Consider the following 23,106-nt stretch of genomic DNA (forward strand, 5'->3'; position numbering starts at 1 on the left):
TTTAAATACGTTTTCCAATGGTTTTTACCGCCTTGTTCCTAATAGCCCCATTTTGTAATTTCGCAAAAATGCGTCTTTTTCGTCTTTTTTGCTTCAAATTCCAGCTCTGATCAAAATAATTCTTTAACCCTTCAATGTGCTCGCCAAGATCAAGAAAAGAAACAAAAAATTAAGGCAATATTTTAATACACAAAAAAGTTGTAATCCTTTAAAGTTGGAATCTGTTCCTAATAGCCCCAGTTTACGGTACTCGTGTAGAACTTTGTCAAAAATTGAATTTTATTACTTTTGAAAATAATTGAATTCTTGTGATAAATACTACTATTTACGAAGATAATTTAATTTTGCAATGAATTTTATTAAAATTCCTAAAAATAATTGAATTTTACAATGAATTTTATAAAAGTTCTTGAATATAATTGAATTTCGGCTAAAATTTTTAAAATTAAAACTAATTTCAACAGAATTGAAATTAAAAATTTTCAAAAAGAATACTTCATTAAATGATTTATAAGTAATAACTGTATGGCAGCTCTTCAATAGAATTCAGTTATTTAAAATAACTTATTGTCAGAAATAGAAAACATTTAAGGATTTTCTAGAATTCATGGTAATTTCATAGTTTATGAGGCAAACAAAAAGACACAAAAATTCAGAATTTTCTTATAAATTCTAAACATTTAATTTTTTTAGTACTTTTAATAAAAATCCCTCACTTCTCTCTGATTTTCCTAACCTGTGGCTACCCTGTTGCAGTGAATAGTTTGACGAGTAGGCACAAAAGTAAATAAAATTTTTTTGAACTATAACAAATAAAAATACACTTATAGGTGTTGGTCTTCATTAGCAAGATATTGCAAATTCGCATCCTTGACTCGTTTTTAACGAATTAGGAAAAAAATTACTTGCAATAGAAACTGCTCGCTTTTTTCGCAAGGGTTCGTCCCACGTTCAATTTAAAGCAGAATATGTCACATTGTAAATGAAATAACGTGAATAAGAATAGATAAAATGAAAAGAATGCTTCGCATATGTAGTTATGCCAAACGAGAGTTGATAACGTTTAGCCAAATTGATGGTTGACTGTTGGATCAATAGTCAATTTAATTAAGTCAAATTAATTCTATTTACGATTATTATTACTCTTTAGAAACTGAATGAAACTAAATATAATAAATAGAAAAAGTCAATTAGAATTTGGCGCTATTTTTTATAGGTGGCAACAAAACAGAGTATAAGAATTAGTGCCTCATCGACATTATTTCATTAAAATAAAATAAATAATAAATTAAAGAAGCATGAAAAATAATCTTTTTCAAATTTGTACACGGAGAGAAATCTGCTGCTAATATTACTCGAAAGAGCACATTACTTAAATTGCTTAACGTTTCTCTTATATTTTTAGCATGGATTCATATACTTATTGTAAAAATACTTTCAATGCAATAAGCATAAGAGACAGTAGCTAATTTTGCACGAAATCTTTATTATAAATACAAAGAGAACGTGCTATAAAAGTATTAGATTCTTCTTATAAGAATCGCTCGAACTCCGACTGATTTTCAGGCGGACTGTATACAACACAATCTTACTTGCGTGTACGCACATATAACTCACACACACACATATATATTTCTCTGGACAGTTTTGTCGTCTGGTAAAACATTATATATTATATGTAGTATTTAATACTTGTTGCTGTTATAAAAAGATAATATTTATTTAATAGTAAGTATATTATTTAAAAATTATTGCATTTTTATTCGTGTTTGAATATATAAGCAACATGTGAAAATTGTTAGGTTATGTTATTGCAAACGTCACCGCTTTGTACGCGTTCCGTTCCTCGAAACCATCCAGAGAAATATATGTGTGTGTGAGTTATATGTGCGTACACGCAAGTAAGATTGTGTTGTATAAAGTCCGCTTGAAAATCAGTCGGAGTTCGAGCGATTCTTATAAGAAGAATCTAATACTTTTATAGCATGTTCTCTTTATATTTATAATAAAGATTTGGTGCAAAATTAGCAGCTGCTTTTTGTGTTTATTGCATCGAACTCTCCATTACATTAAATAGATGATTTCGTATATAAATTATTATAACCTCAAGCTAAAATTCTATTCAGCAGTGACTAATAAAATTTGTAAAGATTCTGCAAGCAATAATAGCAACAGATTTCTCTCCGTGTATATTTCAGAATCAAAGTCAGATGAAAATTATTATTAAAAAAAGAGAGGGCGAAACTCGATACACTCAGAAGGACAATCATAAGCAATGATTAATTGAGGTTCAAGAGTTTCAATCAGATAAATGTAGGTGGTTGCCGTAAGTGAGTACGTGTGTATACCTCTAATGTTTCTAAAAGTAAAACTTATTCTATTAAAGTAACAATTCCCATTAAAAAAAGTCGTAAATTTAAATACCATTATTTTCTCTTTAAAATGAATCGCAATTTTTGTCAACTTTAATATAGGTACAAAAAAGAGAAATTTCCAAATTTTAACATTCTTTGTTTATGAACCTAAATTAGTTAAATCATAATTCAAATTAGTACAAACCTTTTTATTCCCTTTTGGTAAAATTCAAAAATTTTATTTAGTGATCTTAGTAATTTTTCACTTTGAAGAAAAATGGAAAAAAAAATTAGAGAGAATAAAAATTGGGATCTTCTTTTTCTCTTTTTCAGGATAATTAATTATAATTTTTTGAATTGTTGAAAACCATGGTTTAAAATTTTTTAAAAATGGTCCTCAAAAATAATTATATAACAATGACAGAAAATTAAAATTGAATTTAAAAGTAATTTTTAAAAAATAACAAAGAATTTAATTTATCAAACTTAATTGTGATGCGCTCCAAAGAAAGGTACCTAAAGAAGTTACATATAGAAAATTAAAAAAGTCTCTGTGAAAGCTTCATTTGCAATAAGATAAAAATATGCGATTAAGTCAAAGAAAGAATTTCTCAAATGGGAAAGTAATTTTTTAAAAAAACAATAAAGATGTGTTTATCATAGGAAAAAGAAAAGAAAACTTCTATTGTTTGAAAGAAGTTAAGTACCAGAATCATCTCTCTTCAGCGAATCAAATGTAGTTAAGTTTAAGGAAGTGGGGAGTTACTCTACTTCACGTAAGTTGCTCACAGTAAGTGACAATTGAACTGTCTGAAGCACACCGAAGGCCTTTTTAAAAACGGTCTAGAAAAAAGACTTATGAAAGAATATCAACATCGAAATAAAATAATAAGACTGTGTGAATTTTTTTTAGTTTTCTCAGTGCAAGAAAGAATCAGATTGAATAGATTAATTTTAAAATAAATTTATTATCAATTTTGATACAAATATGGCGAAAGAAAGTGGAAGGCCAAACATTGCCTCTAGGCTCAAATTAAACATGAGCGAGTCACCTTTCTTTTGTAAAATTATTGAGCTGGTTAGTATTTTATCAGTAATACTCGTATAAATATTTTTACAAATTGATATTTTTCATTTTTTTGCAATTATTTTTTATATACTACATTTTAATGTTTATTTAAAAAATTTTTGTTTCATTTATCTTTTAAATCTTTTATGAAAATATATAAATTTATTTATTTTGTTTTATTTACTGTGTAAATTTTTATTCTATTTTTTTAATTTTCATATTATTTTTTGTTCTAAATTTTATTAAATTTTGTATGTTACTTTTTATTCCGATTTTTTTGTTAATTTTTATTTTGTTTTAATTTTTATTCTATTTTTATTTAATAGAGATCATTTTTATTTTAAATTTTTTTATTAAGTTTTATTTAAGTTTTGTTATTATTTACCTGCACATCTCAATATATTTATTCCACTATACATTTTTTAAATAATATTGATTTTGAAAATTTTTTAATATAAATATAAATTTACCAATAATTTTACAGAAACAATCAAATAAATTTTTCAAACAATTATTTCTAAACTTTTTTTTATATGATAAACTGTGTTAAATAAAATTTTACAAAAAAGAGTTTAAAATTATTTCAAAATTAATTTTTTCTATGGTAATGAAATTCCTTTATATTTCTAAACATTTAAAGTGTTTACAATATTTTTTTATATAAACCTTATGTAAATTAGAATAATTGTAACATATTGCTTTAAACATTCAAGAGAGTGAGTTATTATTATTCTAATAATTAAAAACTTTACAATTTTATGTTGAGTTGTTAAAAACATTTTGCACATTTTAACTGAATTTAAAAATTCCATTCATATATAATTTCAAGACTCTTTAATTTCCTCTCTACAATTTGCTATACAAATACAAAGTGAAAAAAAGAAAATTGAATTTTATTTATACATTTTTTACTTTTTAACGTAAATTCTTTTTGAAATTACAAATGAATTAATAAATATAAAAAACTATTAAATAAATTTTTATTCATTACCATTTTGATTTAATATTTTGTTAATAATAATTCCTAAATTAACAATTATTCTACACATCAAATATTTTTTATAACGCTTTAAATTCATTGTTTTCATTTTTTAAATTTTAGCAATCATATAATTTTAAAATAAATATTATTTTTATTAAATTTATTTTTTGTTCTATAAATTTTACATAAATAAATTACTACATTGTTAATTATATTTACTTTATTTATTTTTATTTTATTCAAATATTATTTATTTGTACATTTTAATTTTGACCCTACTTGTTTCATTTATTTATCAATTTTATTTGATTATTTATTCACTTATTTAATTATTTATTTACTAAAAGATTGAAATTGTTGAATAATAATTTGAATACTGTACATAATAATTATTTGCAGATATTGTGTATCGTCAGTTTGGGACTGATAGTGGGACCGTTTAACAGTCGATTATATATGAACTTCAAGAACACTGGATTAGTTTATGTAGCAATTTGCGGATACGTCTTGATAAATTCAATAATTATTTTTTGCTACTTAATTGGCGAGAAGATGCCAAAAAAAATGGTGAGCTATTTCAATAATTGCATTTTCAGAAAAAAAAATTTCCCTATAAATTTAAAAATGTCAAATTCCAATGCAAAACTCGTAAGAAAAGCTATCAGTCAGTCATAGGAAAGTATGGGAATCGCATAAGTCTGTTTTCATGCTATATAACTACATAATAACATTGAACTAGTTGAAATGTCAAGGGAGTCAAAGTTAAATGATTGAGGAGAAAAGTTACATTTGACATGGACCAGTTAATTTTTGAGAAGTAGAAAAGTGTAAATCCTCGAAAATATTAAAAGAATAATTTATTACATTTCATTTAAATTTCATTATTAAAAGCACAATCGAGTAATAATACCTAATAATAATAATAATTTTTGTTAAAATAATAATAATTTAATTACTACTGCTTAATTTTAAAAATATTATTATAATTTACCGCTATTTATTTATATAATATTTTTTAATCACACTATTTCTCAAACTTAGCTCGATTTATTGAAAAATATTAATTTAAAATTATTCATTAGTAAAAAAATGAACAACCAATTATTATTCATAAAAATTATTACTTTAAATATTTTTACTATTATTATTATTAGGTATTATTATTATTAAACTAATTGAATAGTAATAATTATAATAGTAGTAGTAATAACAAAAATTACTATATTATTATGTTATTTTTTTAATTCTTATTATTTTATTTCTATTTTTTTTACTGTTATAGAAACCGAATGAAAAAACCGAAAAAAATTCTTCAGAAACAAAAGATATTCTTTACGGCTTCTATTAATATTGAAGCATTGTATTTAAAAGGGTAATACATTATGTAACTTAATACGTGTAACAGAAACGCCCTTAATTGCTCGATAATTAGATGCTTAGTTTGTCATAGAAGAATGTAAAGTGATGATAATATTGATTATATTAAATGCTTTATATTTAATTATTTAAATATCAAATTAATATAATAATGATAATAATAAAATAAGAAAAAAAATAATAATTATATTAATAACAATAATATTAAATAATACAATACAAATAATAATAATAGTAATAAAAAATAAAAGTCAAGTTCAAAATATATCGTAGTAGACTTATTTAATTTAATTAGATACTGAAAATTAACGAGCTAATTATAAAGGTCATAAAAAGAAGAAAATCTTAAAAATGTATTTCAATAATTAACACAAAGTAATGAATCCTCAAAAAAATTAATTTAAAAGATTTAAAAATAATATAAATAATTAAAAAATAGTTGAAAAATGTTTCACCAATTTTAAATTATTTCGAAGAATCAATAATTGTTGTAAAAAAAAATTTTTATATTCACGTTCGATGAAAACGAACATATTCTGGATCTTCTCCACCCGTTAATAAAGCAAAAAAGAATTTTGCATTTCAGATCATTTCTTTTTTTTCTATAGAAAGAAATATTATTCAAAATAAAAAAATTCTATCGTTAACTTTTTTTGTAGTAGAATAAAATTATATTGTTAATGACACTCTGTCGAGAACAAAAATATGAATACTGGTATTAAAAATATATTGTTCCTGTTTTTTCTGTTTTGGCATTTACAGTCTCTCATATTTACTGGAATGGGAGCTATTTTGTGTTTTGCTGCTGGTGTGATTTTAATCTACGACTGGGACAATTTTGAAAATAATTTGATTTCACAATATTTAAATCAATATCTCGATCAGACACTGGCCAGTGGAATATTTTCTCTTTTGGCTGCATTTGTTTTTGCACTGGACTTGTACTTGATAAATAAATACGAATAATTAATATAGTAATTTAGTAAAAAAAAATTTATATCTACATTGCGCCAACAGTTGTATGAAGAACATTAATACAAACTCATAAATATTCCAAAAAAGTTCATAAATTTGGTAAAATTTTTGAAATGTTGCATACTTATTTGATAATTTTCATCCTTACATAGAATTTCAAGCACAATTTTCAACTTGCATTTACATTAAAGTAAAATTTTCATTTCCTCGAATTATTATTTACTAAAATTTCAAATTTTAAGATTTATTTAATAAAAATACCAAAAACCGAATAACAATAAAAATTGATTTCAAATGAAAAAAAATTCAAAATGATACATTTCGTAAACAACTGGAATTTTAAATAAATTTTAATGGAATATTTTATGCATCCCTAAAAATAGTATTTCAATATCAACAACAAAATTTTTAAAAATTTTGTTGTTAATTTTGAATTGATTTTAAAAATTAAAAAAGAAAAAATAATATACAATAATTGAAATTTAGACAATAATTTTTTTGCAGAATTTATAATTCAGAATAGCATAATTTTCTATGTAAGTACACGGAAAGAAAAAGTCCGTCAATCATTAATAGACTAGTATATTACTTTGAGACGGGACACAAAATCATTCAATGGATAACATACTTTGAGTCACAATCAGTGACGAGTTGCTTGCTAAAATTTAGAAAACTGTCATCAATATATAAAACTCGTTCACTAAAATTTAGAAAACTGTCTATTAAATTTTCTATGACTATCAAAAGCATTCATTTTTTTCGTTGCACAGTTCCGATATTTTATTTACACTCTTAGACGCTTTAGACCAACACATTTTCCAACACATTTTCGCACTTATAATAACTGCACGTAGAAACGCACACTTATAACACTTTAAGTTTAGAAGCAAACTGTTCTTATATACCAAATAACAAAATTTTTCACAACTTGTGAGAAATGATTTTGCACTAATAACTACTTTTTAATTAGCGAGAAATATAAAAGAAAATATATTTTCATCGAGGTCAATTTCTAGACGCAATTCAACTGCAAATTGTTAGTTAAGTTAAATATTCACATTACACATAATAGTATATAGGGATATGTATAGCAGACAGCAAAAACACATGGACTATAGAGAAACCGGAAGAAATGCGCATCGGTACACTGCGCAACAATGCGCTAGTGAAGAGCGCCGATTTAGAATACGAGTCAACTAACGTTTCACAAACTTTCACTAATGATTCGTAAACATTCAAACAGCCATTGATAACAATTCAGCATTAAATCTAAAACAATTGGTCACATACTGGCATTCTAATCAATCCATGACTCGTTTTCAATCGTTAAGTAAAGTTAAGTAACCATCAACGGAAAAAGTGTCCCGTCTCAAAGTAATATACTAATCCATTAATGGTTGACGGACTTTTTCTTTCCGTGTAATAATGTTTTAATTTCTTAAATTGTAAAACAATACGGTACAACAAATTAATGTTTAAACTAAAAGTAGATTTAGAGCATGAAATATTAATAGAAAAAATATAACTCATTTTGTAATTATGAACATAAAAGTTTGGATAATAAAATATAGGTGTATAATATACTTATATATATATTTTTGTACAATTTTATGTGGAAATAAAAATACTCCTCATGTACACGGAGAGAAAAAGTAAGCCTTTTTAGTATGAAAATGGTTCACAATTTCCTAGCGCGAATTTTTACCTACGTTTAGAGCAAGAATACTCATGGAACTGACGCCTGAAACTCCTCCAATCGTAGTAGGCTTGTGTACCTACGTTTATTACTAGAATTTTCCTACTGAAATCGCGCGGGAAAGTTTCATGCATTAAACGTGCGCCTCTTCATATACTATAAAAGCTTACTTTTTCTCTCCGTGCAATATTATAATCTCGTGTAAATTTTCATCAATACCCAAGTGATTGTTGTATTTGAAATTTCAAATTTTATATTCAGTCTAAAATATGAGAACATCCAACCTAAAAATAATTCAACAATAGAACGCACAGTGGGCCAGGATCGTCGATTTTTGGCCAAAAATCATTATTTAAAAGAGAACAAGATATTTACGAATAACAAGTAGGCTACCTACAGTTTTTGGGGTCGCTAATTACGAATCTGAAGTCAGATTTTAAGAATTCAAAATGGCGGATCTAATATGGCGGACATAAAAATTTTAAAATTAATAAATTTGAATTAAACATAGGTATCTATGGGTTTTTTGGGTTGCTGATAACAAATCTGATGTCAGATTTCAAAAAATCAAAATGGCGGATCCAAAATGGCGGACATACAATTTTTAAAATTAATCGATTTTTATTAAACTTTGTATCTAGGGGTTTTTTAGGTCGCTGATTACGAATCTGATGTGAGAATTCAAGTGGATTTTAGATTGGGTGAGATTCGCCTACAATTTTTTGCTTGGGAGTTTTTAAGTTTGGTGATTACAAAGCTAGTGTCTATACAATTCAGAAAATAAAAATTTTTTTCCTGTTATTAGCCTACAAAAATAAAAAGTACTGTAGTTTCCAGGATCTACCACGAGGAGGTTACAGGTAAAGATCCCATTTTGTATTTTTTTAGATTTTTAAAATTTTTTTGGTTTTTTTAGACCTGATGTTTACTTACAGGTATATAGTTTATCGCGTGGGTATATCAGGTGCGCATGTAGTCCTATTGGAGAATCTGTTTTTATTTCCATGGATCAGATAAACACTCCATTTTATATCTAAATCTGATTTCAGAAACAAAGTGCTCATTTTTACATTTATAAAATCTGACAACAGATTCGTAATCAGCAACCCGAAAAACCTCTACATACCTATGTCTTATTGAAATTGATTAATTTAAAATTTTTTATGACCGCCATTTTGATTTCTTGAAATCTGACATCAGATTCGTAATCAGCGACCCAAAAAACCATAGAGTTATTAGCATAGAGTGCGCAAGCGACCAAAATGTTAGACAGCCATACACGGAAAGAAAAAGTCCGTCAACCATTAATGGATTAGTATATTACTTTGAGACAGGACTCTTTTTCCGTTGATGGTTGCTTAACTTTACTTAACGATTGAAAACGAGTCATGGATTGATTAGAAGGCCAGTATGTGACCAATTGTTTTAGATTTAATGCTGAATTGTTATCAATGGCTGTTTGAATGTTTACGAATCATTAGTGAAAGTTTGTGAAACGTTAGTTGACTCGTATTCTAAATCGGCGCTCTTCACTAGCGCATCGTTGCGCAGTGTACCGATGCGCATTTCTTCCGGTTTCTCTATAGTCCATGTGTTTTTGCTGTCTGCTATACATATCCCTATATACTATTATGTGTAATGTGAATATTTAACTTAACTAATAATTTGCAGTTGAATTGCGTCTAGAAATTGACCTCGATGAAAATATATTTTCTTTTATATTTCTCGCCAATTAAAAAGTAGTTATTAGTGCAAAATCATTTCTCACAAGTTGTGAAAAATTTTGTTATTTGGTATATAAGAACAGTTCGCTTCTAAGCTTAAAGTGTTATAAGTGTGCGTTTCTACGTGTAGTTATTATAAGTGCGAAAATGTGTTGGTCTAAAGCGTCTAAGAGTGTAAATAAAATATTGGAACTGTGCAACGAAAAAAATTTGTTCATTCTGTACCAAATAGTGTCTAAAATTAGGGATAATTCTGAAAGAAGTTGAATTTTTTGAATGCTTTTGATAGTCATAGAAAATTTAATAGACAGTTTTCTAAATTTTAGTGAACGAGTTTTATATATTGATGACAGTTTTCTAAATTTTAGCAAGCAACTCGTCACTGATTGTGACTCAAAGTATGTTATCCATTCAATGATTTTGTGTCCCGTCTCAAAGTAATATACTAGTCTATTAATGATAGACGGACTTTTTCTTTCCGTGTACGAAAAGTAGACCCCTTTTCTTTCTTTCTCTAATAACGCATGCGCGATAGTGAAACAGCTGATGCATCGAAACAATTGTTGCTTGCTTGCTGGCAATTATATTTTTCTTTTATTTACGTGACAAATAAATAATTTAAAAACATTTTTAGCAGGAAAAATGGTATTTTATGTTAAGTTTACCTGCTTTCAATTTATACTCATCGAAATAAGCAGCTCAAAATTAAAAATTCCAATTACTATAATATTATCGATACGACATCCAAACTAGAATTAAAAGTTGCGTCTTAACTTCAAATAACAGCCAAATAGCTTTTTTTCAACATGACTTTTTAATCCCACTCTACCCTATTTATTGTAAAATATTTATTTTACATTTAATTTTATTATATTTAAAACGATTTTTCATGCGATCTTTTTAGACAAAAACCTAACCAAAAACTTTTATTCTTGCACATGCGCCATTAAACAAGGTAAGATAAGGGGTCTACTTTCATGCTTTTGTCTCTTTCTATGCGCCTAAGAATGCCTCTTACGGTAAAAGTTATAACTCGCGCACTCTATTCTAATAACTCTATGCAAAAAAACCCATAGATACCTATGTTTAATTCAAATTTATTGATTTTAAAATTTTTATGTCCGCCATATTGGATCAGCCATTTTGAATTTTTGAAATCTGACATCAGATTCGTAATCAGCGACACAAAAAACCATTAAATACGACTGTTCATCATAATTGATTAATTTTGAAAATTGTCTTTATATATATTTATTGCATATATTTATATGTTTATTGCAATATTCTTGTTATGTTGAAAAAATATGAAAAGGCGCAAAATGGCACATATTGGCGTCAAAGTAGACATGCTAAGTAATCGTTCTATAACTTGTTTTTCCAAATATTATGCGGCTCGCAGGAGCTCGACTAACTGAAAGTCGGCACTCTATTGAAAAATCCACTATTTGTTAACTTCAATGGAGCTACATTTTAATAAATTTTATTTTTTTAAAGTAACTATTGGTTTTTTACTTCAATATATCTATTGATGAGAAAAAATAAGTACTTATACAAAAATAATTAATTTATTTCTAGATATATTAAGTATTTCAATCAAAAACATTTTATTATTTTATCTCAAATGTTAAACTTTAAATAGTTCTAGAAGACACAATTTTTTATTATTTAACAAATCCTTTATGCAATAAATTCCTTATTTACTATTAAATACTGTGGATAAATTCTTTAGTGCATATTTGAAAGTTGAAAAATTGTATTTTTGGCCAAAATTCGACGATCCTGGCCCACTGTGGAACGAAGTAAACACACCCAAACAATTTTTTTATTTAAAATAAATAAAAATTTATTTGAATTTAAAAACAGTTTATTTATTTCAGAGCTTACCAACCTTACCTGAAAAGTTATTGGACATAAATAAACAATGTGACGCAAATAAATAAATTAACGCTTTTTGAGAGCAAATAAAACTATTATTTAAACCAAATAAAATTTATGAGGGACACAAAAAATTAATAGGCTCTGAGAAAAATATATCTTCTTTTGTGGATCAATAATACTAGTACTAGTATGACCCATACTAGTGCTAGAATAATTCTAGGACTTTCTTATATTTTCTAATAAAAAGTATATGCAACAGCCTTGTATTTTGTGTCCTATCCAAAAGTCAAGCACTGTCAAGGAAGGATTCACGTATTTTTTTTCGTGTACTCCATTCTGACCCACACTGCATATTAAAACAAAATGTAATGTTTACAAGTTATTGTATATAATTTAACAGTCTATTCTATTGGAAATTACTCTAGAATATGTAAGTGCTGAAAAAGATCCCACACTTGCCAAATTAACAACATTATGCCAAAAAGTTTTGTAAGCACTTTAATTTCGATAAACATTCATATTTTTTGCTTAAAACTTTAAAGGAAGTTTTTTAAAGCTTAATCCTCATAGAATTAATATTAAAAAAATTTGCTTTGTTAAGTATAAAGGTCTATTAATTATTTAAAAAGTATCAGGCAGAGAAATATTTACTTTTGGCCTCTAAAAACCAATGTGCCTATTTTTTTACTTGTAAAGCTTGCATATAATTTTTAAACGTATTCCAGTAAGTTCGTACATAAAAACTAAACATTTTTCTCTTTGGAACCCCATTTTTATAACTAACTGTTTCTGAGCTATTTCATTTGTAACAACTGCACAGCGTAACAACAACTAATTTTCCTGGTCACTTTAACTATGCTTGAATTTTATTACTTTGACTAGGATTCTATAGTTGGCTCCTCTCGTAACTAGGAAACCTAGTCAATTCCTGGTATACGGGTCCTAGGCATTTTTTTTGGTGTAAAAATTTGTAAAAAAAATATCACTTATTACTTATTATGGGTTATTCTTCAATCTTTTGTGACTAAAAATAAATGTAAGCAATAAATTGTTAAAAAACAATAAAAATGTAAGAATAATTCTTCTTCGACTTTTTGCATAGTTCTAAAACAATTTGAGAAATTCAGAATTCTTATTGTTACATTGTTATTCTTTAAGATAATTTCTCATTTCATGTTTAATTGATTTTTTTTTCGTTCATTTCAAACCACGCTTTTATATAACCAAAAACTTATAGAAGAAATTGTTTTATTTAATTAATATTTTGATGTTTAATATTATGTATTATATATTATTTTATAAGCTTTGATATTGGGTTTTAATAATGATTGAATATTAATCAGTGACGGATTTCATTGAAACTTTATAGTTAATTAATTTAATTAAAGGAAATTGACATTCTTGTCAATTTTCCACGGGAAAATTTTACAAGTAAAAGATCTTTGAGATTTGAACTGCAAAGCTTAAATTTTTTCCAGAAAGACCGGATATACATAGACATAAATTCATTCAGGGAAAAAAATAAATAGAGCGGATAAAGAGACTAGACCCTTTTCATGCAAAAAGGAAAAAAAAAGAAAAAAAATGCTGAAAATCGTTGATGAAACTGGTAAAGCGCTTTTCACAGTTTAGTTCTATTTTATTCATCTCTAACAACCAGGATCAGAATTTTAAAATATTCAATTAACTAGGACAAAAGTAATTTTAAATAAAATCTGTGTCTACAATTTTGCGAAACTACAAAAATACTTCTTCAGAGAGCATAAAATATTTTCGGATTATTTCTAATTTTAAAAATGCATACCATATTCTATTATAGTTATAAGAATAAAACACAGTTCAAACTTAAACATTAATTTTATAAAAATGGTAAATTAATTTGTAAATTGTAAAGCTATATTGAAATTTAGTTCTCAACGGGCCGTTTAGTAATCTTAATTAACAAACTTAATCCAAAAAAAGAGGGTAAAAATGATTAAAAATAAAATCTAGTAGACGCACGATGCACGTCATGTAAATGAAATTAAATTTCGCTATATATATTAATGTGCGAATGTGTTGACGAACGCAAGATTATATACATGCATATATATGAAAGTTCATTATCAGATCGTATAACAATATTATATGCTCGATGACAGGACACGCTCGTGTTAAAGAACAATGTGAATTAAATTTCCATTATAACGTTATTAACCTGTGACTCGATCGTTAAATTAATTTGAAAATTAATAAAGTCACAGGGGGATTAATGTAATTACTTTGGAAGATGTGGCCTGTTTTAAAACAAGAATCAAAATGTATATTATTTGCATTTTATAATTTGACCCAAAAACAAAACAGATTATTAAAGATTTTATTATCTTTTCCATACTTAAAATCAAATTTTACTAATGAAATTTATGAAAATTTATCAAAGCCTATTTAATTTTTCAATATTTAAAAAATGAGACCTTGGCACATGATAAGAACTCGGTAAAATAAAAGAAACCTATATTTTGTTATCGGCAAAGATGATTGAATGGATAAAACTTCCCCTTTTGTTGCGAATCTGATGATTTTGCAAAACTTTCGGTCACCATATTGGATCCACCATTTTGAATTTTGTAAATCTGACCTCAAATTCATAACACAGGCCTACAAATTTCAGACCCAGAAACGGGATAAGTCATTTCCGATGTAATTTGTCACCCTGAATCCAAAACTGGCAGCGAAATTGCTCTATCACGTCAAGATTCTGAGATATTCTAACCTAAAAGAGTAAAAAAGGACATTTTTGGCAACATTCGACTCTCAATAAAATCTACAAAAAATTTTTTTTATCATTCGAACAAATTTTAAAGGAAAGTACAATTATTCACATTTCAAAATATTCTACACCCGATTCGATCCGACTTTTTTCACTAAGGTACAACAATTTAAAGTTTAGGTTACACGACCTAAAAACTGAAAAAAGGAAGAAAAGAATAATTGGAAAGTACTTTAACTTAAGCATCTGATTCTTAATATTTTGGGATCGTTGATTAGAAATTCGATGTCGGATTTTCAAAATTCAAAATGGCGGATCCAATATGACGGCTGTTAAAATAAAAAATTGATCGGATTCGCTTAAAACTTTTTACTCGAGGGTTTTTTATGGTCGCTAATTACGAATCTCATGTCAGGTTTTCGAAATTCAAAATGGCGGATGTAATATGGCGACATATTTTTAAAAAATTTAACCAATTTGCTTGAGACTCTTCACTCGGGTGTTTTTGAGGTCGCTTATTACGAATCTGATGTCACATTTTCAAAATTTAAAATTGTTGTGGATCTAATATGGTATTATATGTTAGTCAAATCGAAAAACGTGAATTTCAAACATTTGGGGCATAATTTATACACTCTTTTAGTAAAGAAAATTAAAAGTTTTATTTTTCTTTATAAACCTTTACACATTTTTCTTCAAAGGATCTTCGTATAGTTGGTTTCGTTTTTAGAATATAATACAGAATCACTCCTTTGCTTATATCTGGACCTGTAAATACATCTTTTCTCAATTTAGATATCTATAGGAGTGGTTATCTTTTTTTCAAGTACTCAAAAGACTTCGAATTTCACGTTTTTCGATTTTACTAACATATAATACCATATTAGATCCACAACGATTTTAAATTTTGAAAATGTGACATCAGATTCGTAATAAGCGACATCAAAAACACCCGAGTGACGAGTCTCAAGCAAATCGGTTAAATTTTTTAAAAATATGTCGCCATATTACATCCGCCATTTTGAATTTCGAAAATCTGACATCAGATTCGTAATTAGCGACCTCAAAAACCCTCGAGTAAAAAGTTTCAAGCGAATCCGATCAATTTTTTATTTTAACAGCCGCCATATTGGATCCGCCATTTTGAATTTTGATAATCCGACATCGGTTTTTTAATCAACGATCCCAACATATTAAGAATCAGATGCTTAAGTTAACGTACTTTCCAATTATTCTTTTCTTCCTTTTTTCAGTTTTTAGGTCGTGCAACCTAAACTTTAAATTGTTGTACCTTAGTGAAAAAAAGTCGGATCGGATCGGGTGTAGAATATTTTAAAAGGTGAATAATTGTACTTTCCTTTAAAATTTGTTGGAATGATAAAAAAAAATTTTTGTAGATTTTATTGAGAGGCGAATGTTGCCAAAAATGTCCTTTTTTACTCTTTTAGGTTAGAATATCTCAGAATCCTGACGTGATAGAGCAATTTCGCTGCCAGTTTTGGATATTGGCGGATCCAATATGGCGACCGAAAGTTTTTCAAAATCATCAGATTCGTAACAAAAGGGGTAGTTTCATCCCTTCAATCATCTTTGCCGATAACAAAATATAGGTTTCTTTTATTTTTCCGAGTTCTAATCATGTGCCAAGTTTCAGACAAGAATATTTTTAAAATATATGTACCCCAAGAAAATTTCTGCAGGATTTTACAAGTATTTTTAAGTTTTTTTTTAAGTATTCTACAAGTTTTCTTCAGACATTTCTTACACAACCACCGAAGTTAATATTAAGTCAGAAAAACCCAGTAAAAAATTGTATATAATTTTACTAAAATAATTCTATGGAATTTGAATAGAACATTTTTAAAGAATCTCTATATACATTTTATGTTATTAATATTAATATAATAAAAGTAAATAAGTAGAAATTTTATTGAATTGTTCTGGTGTAGAGACACCATTTTGTTGCAATGAAAATTTTGAAATTATGCAATAAAAACCTAAATATTATGCAATAATTATGCGATGAAAATAAAATCATGCAATGACGCATGGTTAGGTTTAATTTGTATATAATAATTTTTAAATGATTTTACTATAGTTAATAAATAATTTTTAACCTAAAAACAATTAAATGAACAATAATAGAAGTTTAACTTTGGCATCAATCGTGTATTTTGGAAAATTGTTACATTCTTAGTTAAGAAAAATTCATTTGGAACAGCGATAATTTTCTCTAGAATAGCGAAAGTTTTAACTGAAATTAATAAAAAATTCACTAATATAATGAAAATTGTAGTTGCTCCAAGTAAAATTTTTTCCCGTGCATAAAGTTATTTTTATAATTAAGTAAAATGTAACATTCTTTTTTAACGCATTTTATATTATTGTCAGGGACCGATTCTGAAACGAAACTAAATTCAAAATTTACGTTCAATTTAATTTAGTTTCGTGTCAATTCAAAACTAAAGTCCGATAAACTTAAATATTTAGTGTCAGTAAAAAAATTACTAAAAAAACGAAATATTTCAATATTTAATATTGATGAAAGTTAGATTTACTTTTTCCACTTTATTTTCTATTGAAGTCTCTTTATACTGCTTTATATCTAGTATTAAAGTTATAATAATATTATTACTTTAAATATTTTGTTTTTTGATGTGATTTTTTAATTAAAACTAAGTAATTGAGTTTCTCAGACACTTGTTTTCGATCTGCACTGAAATAAATTTAATTTTTTTAGTTTAGTTTCGTGTCGACTCGAAACTAAATTAATAATGTAGTTTCGAGTCGACACGAAACTAAATTCAGTACGTTAATTTAGTTTCGAGTCGACACAAAATTAAACTCAGTTTGTTAATTTAGTTTTGTATCAATCCCGAAACTAAAACGAAACTAAACTTTCGTAACGGTCCCTGATTTTTTTATTAAAAACTTTTAATCTTTTTAAAATGTAAAATTTTCTTTATAGAAATAAGTAAAGTAACGAGATCAGTCTAGACATTGGTTTAAATCGTCTCAAAAATATAAACTTAGCATAGTCTCTGCATTGACCGGGAAGTAACAACGTTTAAAAATTTATTAAAATCATAAAAAAGATACTTTATAGTATTTTTAAACAAAAAATTAACAATTATGCGATGATTATGCAAATAGTGTTAAATTATGCAATGAAAAAAAATTATGCACTGAAAGTATAATTATGCAATTGGATGCGATCACAAATCACATTTATTTTGTATGAATTCTTAATAAATCACAAAATACAGAAATTATGCTCACACCGAAAAAAATGCCTAGGACCCGTATACCAGGAATTGACTAGGTTTCCTAGTTACGAGAGGAGCCAACTATAGAATCCTGGTCAAAGTAATAAGATTCAAGCATAGTTAAAGTGACCAGGAAAATTAGTCGATGTAATCAGGAAAAAATAGTCAAATTGACTAGGAGAATAATATTAGATTTACACTGTGTATCATAATTATTTGAAATTGCTAATCAAATTCTTATTATCAAATAAAAGAGAAAAACTAATTAAAAGAAAAAAGAAAAAAATTAATTATTGTATTTGAACATATTTATATTTGACTTTGTATTTATATTCCTTGGAATTAATTTAAACTTATGAAATAAATATTTGACGCAGGGGGGACGCGAACACCTAAACCTAACGAATACGCACTTTGAAACCCGGAACGATAACCACTACACTAAACACGACTTGGTATTTTAATTTTTTAATAGACACTAGAATTTCGAGTCAAAATACAATACTTAATCAGATAATAAAATACGACTGAGTGATAGAATCATCTCTACTCTAATCAGATAATGTTTTATACATTTCGAGTACACAATTTTATACATTTGTCAAAAACTATTTATTTTTAATTATTTATGACATTCAAATGAAAATAAATTTAAATACACAAATTATTGCAAAGGTAAATTTTCAAATACACTGCGCGATTAAAATAGTAAAAATGTTGTCACCACGTGGGTAAAAATTTCGACGATTTATATTGAAACCTAACCGAAAAAGTCTGAAAGAATTGACTAATATAATTAAATAGTTTACTTTCTAAAACATGGACTATCTATATTTCCAGAGGTTCCGAGAAACCAGCAATTTTGATGTATGTAAGAACTCCATTTTATGTACAAAAAATAGACGCGAGTAATGATAAAAAATCGTTTTTACGTTGTTTACTAAATCACGATAAATGACGCGAAAGATATAGAGGTAAACACTGTCAAAACAGAAGCAGACGCGTGCGCATTATGGAAATAGGCAAAGTTACTAAAATCCTAGTCAATTTGACTACACGGAAAAAAAAAGTTCACGAATCTCTCGTGAACTAGTATATCACTTTTGGATGGGACACAAAATTTCAAAATTTTCATTCACTTTTGATTAGAAATGGCGAACGTCAACGAAAAACTGAAACAAAGTTAATGAATTTTTGATGAACTGTTAATGAAGAGTAGTTCGTCAAAAGTAAAGGTACAAGTTCACGAAAAAGTCGTGAACTCGCGAGTGTCAGTAGTATGCGCAGTTCGTAATGCGCATCAAATATGGCTGATCAAGCATTCATCATTCAGTCGGTGTCATCGGTGTTTACATTCGGGAAAATTCTTTGATGAAAGTTATTATTTAGAATCAGTGTTTTTTATTACTTAGTGAATATTTTTGTTTGCTAATTTCCTTTGTGAAACAAATAATTCATAAAATGAATTAAAAGTTACGATAAGGGACTTTTTCTACTTTGCACGGTCCTGAGTTTTACAGCAGACAAAGCTAATCGTTTCGTTTGTCGAAGGACAGTGTATCTAGATTTAGCCGTGGCGATTAGTTGTTAGAAATATTATGTCATAGGGTATACATAGGTACTAGGTTCGAATCCCGTGAAGCGAATTACGAATTTTAATGGCGATAAAATTGTGTATTCTGTGTAGTTGGGTGCGTAATAGGCGTCAAGTTATCAAATAAAGTGAAATACTATAAAAAAGTAGTGTCTGGAAATTATGTTTTCTTGTTTTTAGCATTTTTTAAAAGTTCACGAATTTTTCGTTAACTTTGACGAAAAGATCGAAAACCGTACTATGTTTCTAGTGAAGGAGTTGGTGAAATTTTGACGAACTGTGTTTGTTGATTTTCAAGAATTTTGTGTCCCATCCAAAAGTGATATACTAGTTCACGAGGGATTCGTGAACTTTTTTTTTCCGTGTACTTCCATGAGGCATTTTACGTGAAATGTCCTAAGTTGAAATTTCAACTTCTTAAAAAAAATTGAAACTGGGGGAATTTGTTGTTCTATCAAGAAGAAATGTGCCCCAAAAAACATTTTTTACTTTTTCGAAAATTTGGAAACACCGGCTACTTTTTGAATTTTTTTCTGAACATACTTGTATTAGGAAAAATTTTGTAGAATATGTTTCTAAAAGGTTTTTTCGTCCTCTTTCCAATGGTGAATTTTTTTTTAATATTTTAAAAATTGACCCTAATTTTTGATAATTAATATTTAATTTTCAATTTCCCAAAAATCGGTTCGTTTTATTTGAAAATAAATTATTGCAAACAAAAGTTGAGGTTTTTTCCTATCGGCATGTAAATTTGCAGAAAGCTCTTTTTTGAGTTATTAAATTTTAAAGAATAAATTGCGTCGCGGTAGCCTCGCCTCACGCCGGGTTCCACCGCGTTACAGTGCGCCGCAATTTATTCTTTGAAATTTAATAACTCAAAAACAAATAAAAGGTCATTCTTCAAATTTACACGCCGATATGATAGGAAAAAAACCTCAGCTTTCGTTTGCAATAATTTATTTTCAAATAAAACGGACTGATTTTTGGGAAATTGAAAATTAAATATTAATTATCAAAAATTAGGGTCAATTATTAAAATATTAAAAAATAAAATTCACCATTGTAAAGAGGACGAAAAAACCTTTCAGAAACATATTCTACAACATTTTTCCTATTACAAGTATGTTAAAAAAAAATCCAAAAGCAGCTGGTGTTAGCAAAATTGGTAAAATGGACCCCCTCTACCCCCTCCAAATTTTTGAAAAAGTCAAAAATGTTTTATGGATCACATTTCTACTTGATAGAACAACAAATTCCTCCAGTTTCAATTTTTTCAAGAAGTTGAAATTTCAACTTAGGACATTTCACGTAAAATGCCTCATATACATGACTAGATACTTTTTTTAGTTGCTGACAATCATGTGTTAATTATTAAAAATTCAAAACAGAAAATAAAAAAATTAAAATAATATTAAATAGTATTAAAGAACAGTATTGAAAAATATGCAAGTCGCTATTTGAGGATCTTTCAGAATACTCAAAATAATGGACTTTTAAAAATTGTATAATATAATATTCAATGCGGCATTGTTTAATTTTGAATTTTGAAAATTACTAAAATTTTTAAGAGCTTAGAAAATCCTTTTGAATTTTATACTGACAATTTCAAAAACTGACACCGAATTTGTAAACATAAACTCCAAAAATTCGAATAAGTAGAATATAGCGATAGGAGAGAAAAGTTGTAGTTAATTCTACTTACAGGGCTCGAACCAGTGAAAGTATTTAAAAATACGGACTTTACGGACCAAAAATGAAAAATTACGGACCATTTACGGACCAATTACTGGCAAAAATATATAAGAGAACATTTTACTTAAAACTATAAATTAGATTTTTTCATAACTAAAAAACATGAAGATATCGATAACTCCGAGTCTTCGACTCGGAGCGATCGATTACTTTATGTTTTATAATAATTAAAGATACACGGAAAGAAAAAGTCCGTCAATCATTAATAGACTAGTATATTACTTTGAGACGGGACACAAAATCATTGAATGCATAACATACTTTGAGTCACAATCAGTGACGAGTTGCTTGCTAAAATTTAGAAAACTGTCATCAATATATAAAACTCGTTCACTAAAATTTAGAAAACTGTCTATTAAATTTTCTATGACTATCAAAAGCATTCAAAAAATTCAACTTCTTTCAGAATTATCCCTAATTTTAGACACTATTTGGAACAGAATGAACACATTTTTTTCGTTGCACAGTTCCGATATTTTATTTACACTCTTAGACGCTTTAGACCAACACATTTTCGCACTTATAATAACTACACGTAGAATTACACGTAGAAACGCACACTTATAACACTTTAAGTTTAGAAGCGAACTGCTCTTATATACCAAATAACAAAATTTTTCACAACTTGTGAGAAATGATTTTGCACTAATAACTACTTTTTAATTAGCGAGAAATATAAAAGAAAATATATTTTTATCGAGGTCGATTTCTAGACGCAATTCAACTGCAAATTATTAGTTAAGTTAAATATTCACATTACACATAATAGTATATAGGGATATGGGGCTGTCCATAAATTACGTAAGACATTTTTTTGGAAAATGTGACCCCCCCCTCCCCCCTTGTAAGATATTTTACATACATTAGCGCCATTTTTCCTATTGTTCGTAAGATCTTGCTGACCCCCCCTCCCCCCTAAATGTCTTACGTAATTTATGGACGGCCCCTATGTATAGCAGACAGCAAAAACACATGGACTATAGAGAAACCGGAAGAAATGCGCATCGGTACACTGCGCAACAATGCGCTAGTGAAGAACGCCGATTTAGAATACGAGTCAACTAACGTTTCACAAACTTTCACTAATGATTCGTAAACATTCAAACAGCCATTGATAACAATTCAGCATTAAATCTAAAACAATTGGTCACATACTGGCATTCTAATCAATCCATGACTCGTTTTCAATCGTTAAGTAAAGTTAAGTAACCATCAACGGAAAAAGAGTCCCGTCTCAAAGTAATATACTAATCCATTAATGGTTGACGGACTTTTTCTTTCCGTGTAGAGTGATAAAATCATTATCAATTCAATTATTATTTTCAAGAATTTTTAACTAAAATTCTTCTTAAAATCGATTATTTTTAATAATTTTCGAAAAAGTTTTTTGACAATTTTCAAATCCATTTCTTTACAATATTCAATTTTACGAAATTTCAATTATTTGTAAATTCTTCAATTAAATGTGTATTAGAAAATAAAAACTTCAAATAATATAAAAAAAAATTCGCAATTAAAATTTCTCAAAAAAATTAATTCCACAGAATTATTATTTAGTTAAAAATATGAAAAATTCAAATCTTCAAAGATTTGAATCTGAAACCTTTTCAAAATTTAATTATTTCTAAAATTTTACGCTCTAATACTTTTAATATTCAATTATTATCTAAAATTTTAACTGAAATCCATT

The 23,106-nt window shown here is 27.1% G+C and overlaps 2 protein-coding genes across 5 annotated transcripts in view; one reads left to right on the plus strand and one right to left on the minus strand.

The window, feature by feature from the left end:
• The window catches only part of LOC122499074 (SUN domain-containing ossification factor), a 176,896-nt gene that overhangs the window by 70,169 nt on the left and 83,621 nt on the right, over window positions 1-23,106 (minus strand). The gene's annotated exons all lie outside the window — the stretch shown is intronic.
• LOC122499078 lies at window positions 2,131-7,420 on the plus strand. Of its 2 annotated transcripts, none has more exons than XM_043607151.1 (5): window positions 2,131-2,330; window positions 3,018-3,144; window positions 3,268-3,432; window positions 4,805-4,972; window positions 6,545-7,420. In XM_043607151.1, exons 3-5 carry the CDS (start codon window positions 3,343-3,345, stop codon window positions 6,746-6,748), a joined length of 462 nt encoding a protein of 153 aa, XP_043463086.1. In that variant the 5' UTR covers window positions 2,131-2,330; window positions 3,018-3,144; window positions 3,268-3,342; the 3' UTR covers window positions 6,749-7,420. The 2 variants fall into 2 exon arrangements, with proteins under 2 accessions (XP_043463086.1, XP_043463088.1); XM_043607153.1 differs by having other exon boundaries at window positions 3,018-3,130.

This window comes from Leptopilina heterotoma, unplaced genomic scaffold (genome assembly GCF_015476425.1).
Source record: "Leptopilina heterotoma isolate Lh14 unplaced genomic scaffold, ASM1547642v1 Lhet_165, whole genome shotgun sequence".
NCBI lineage: Eukaryota > Metazoa > Arthropoda > Insecta > Hymenoptera > Figitidae > Leptopilina > Leptopilina heterotoma.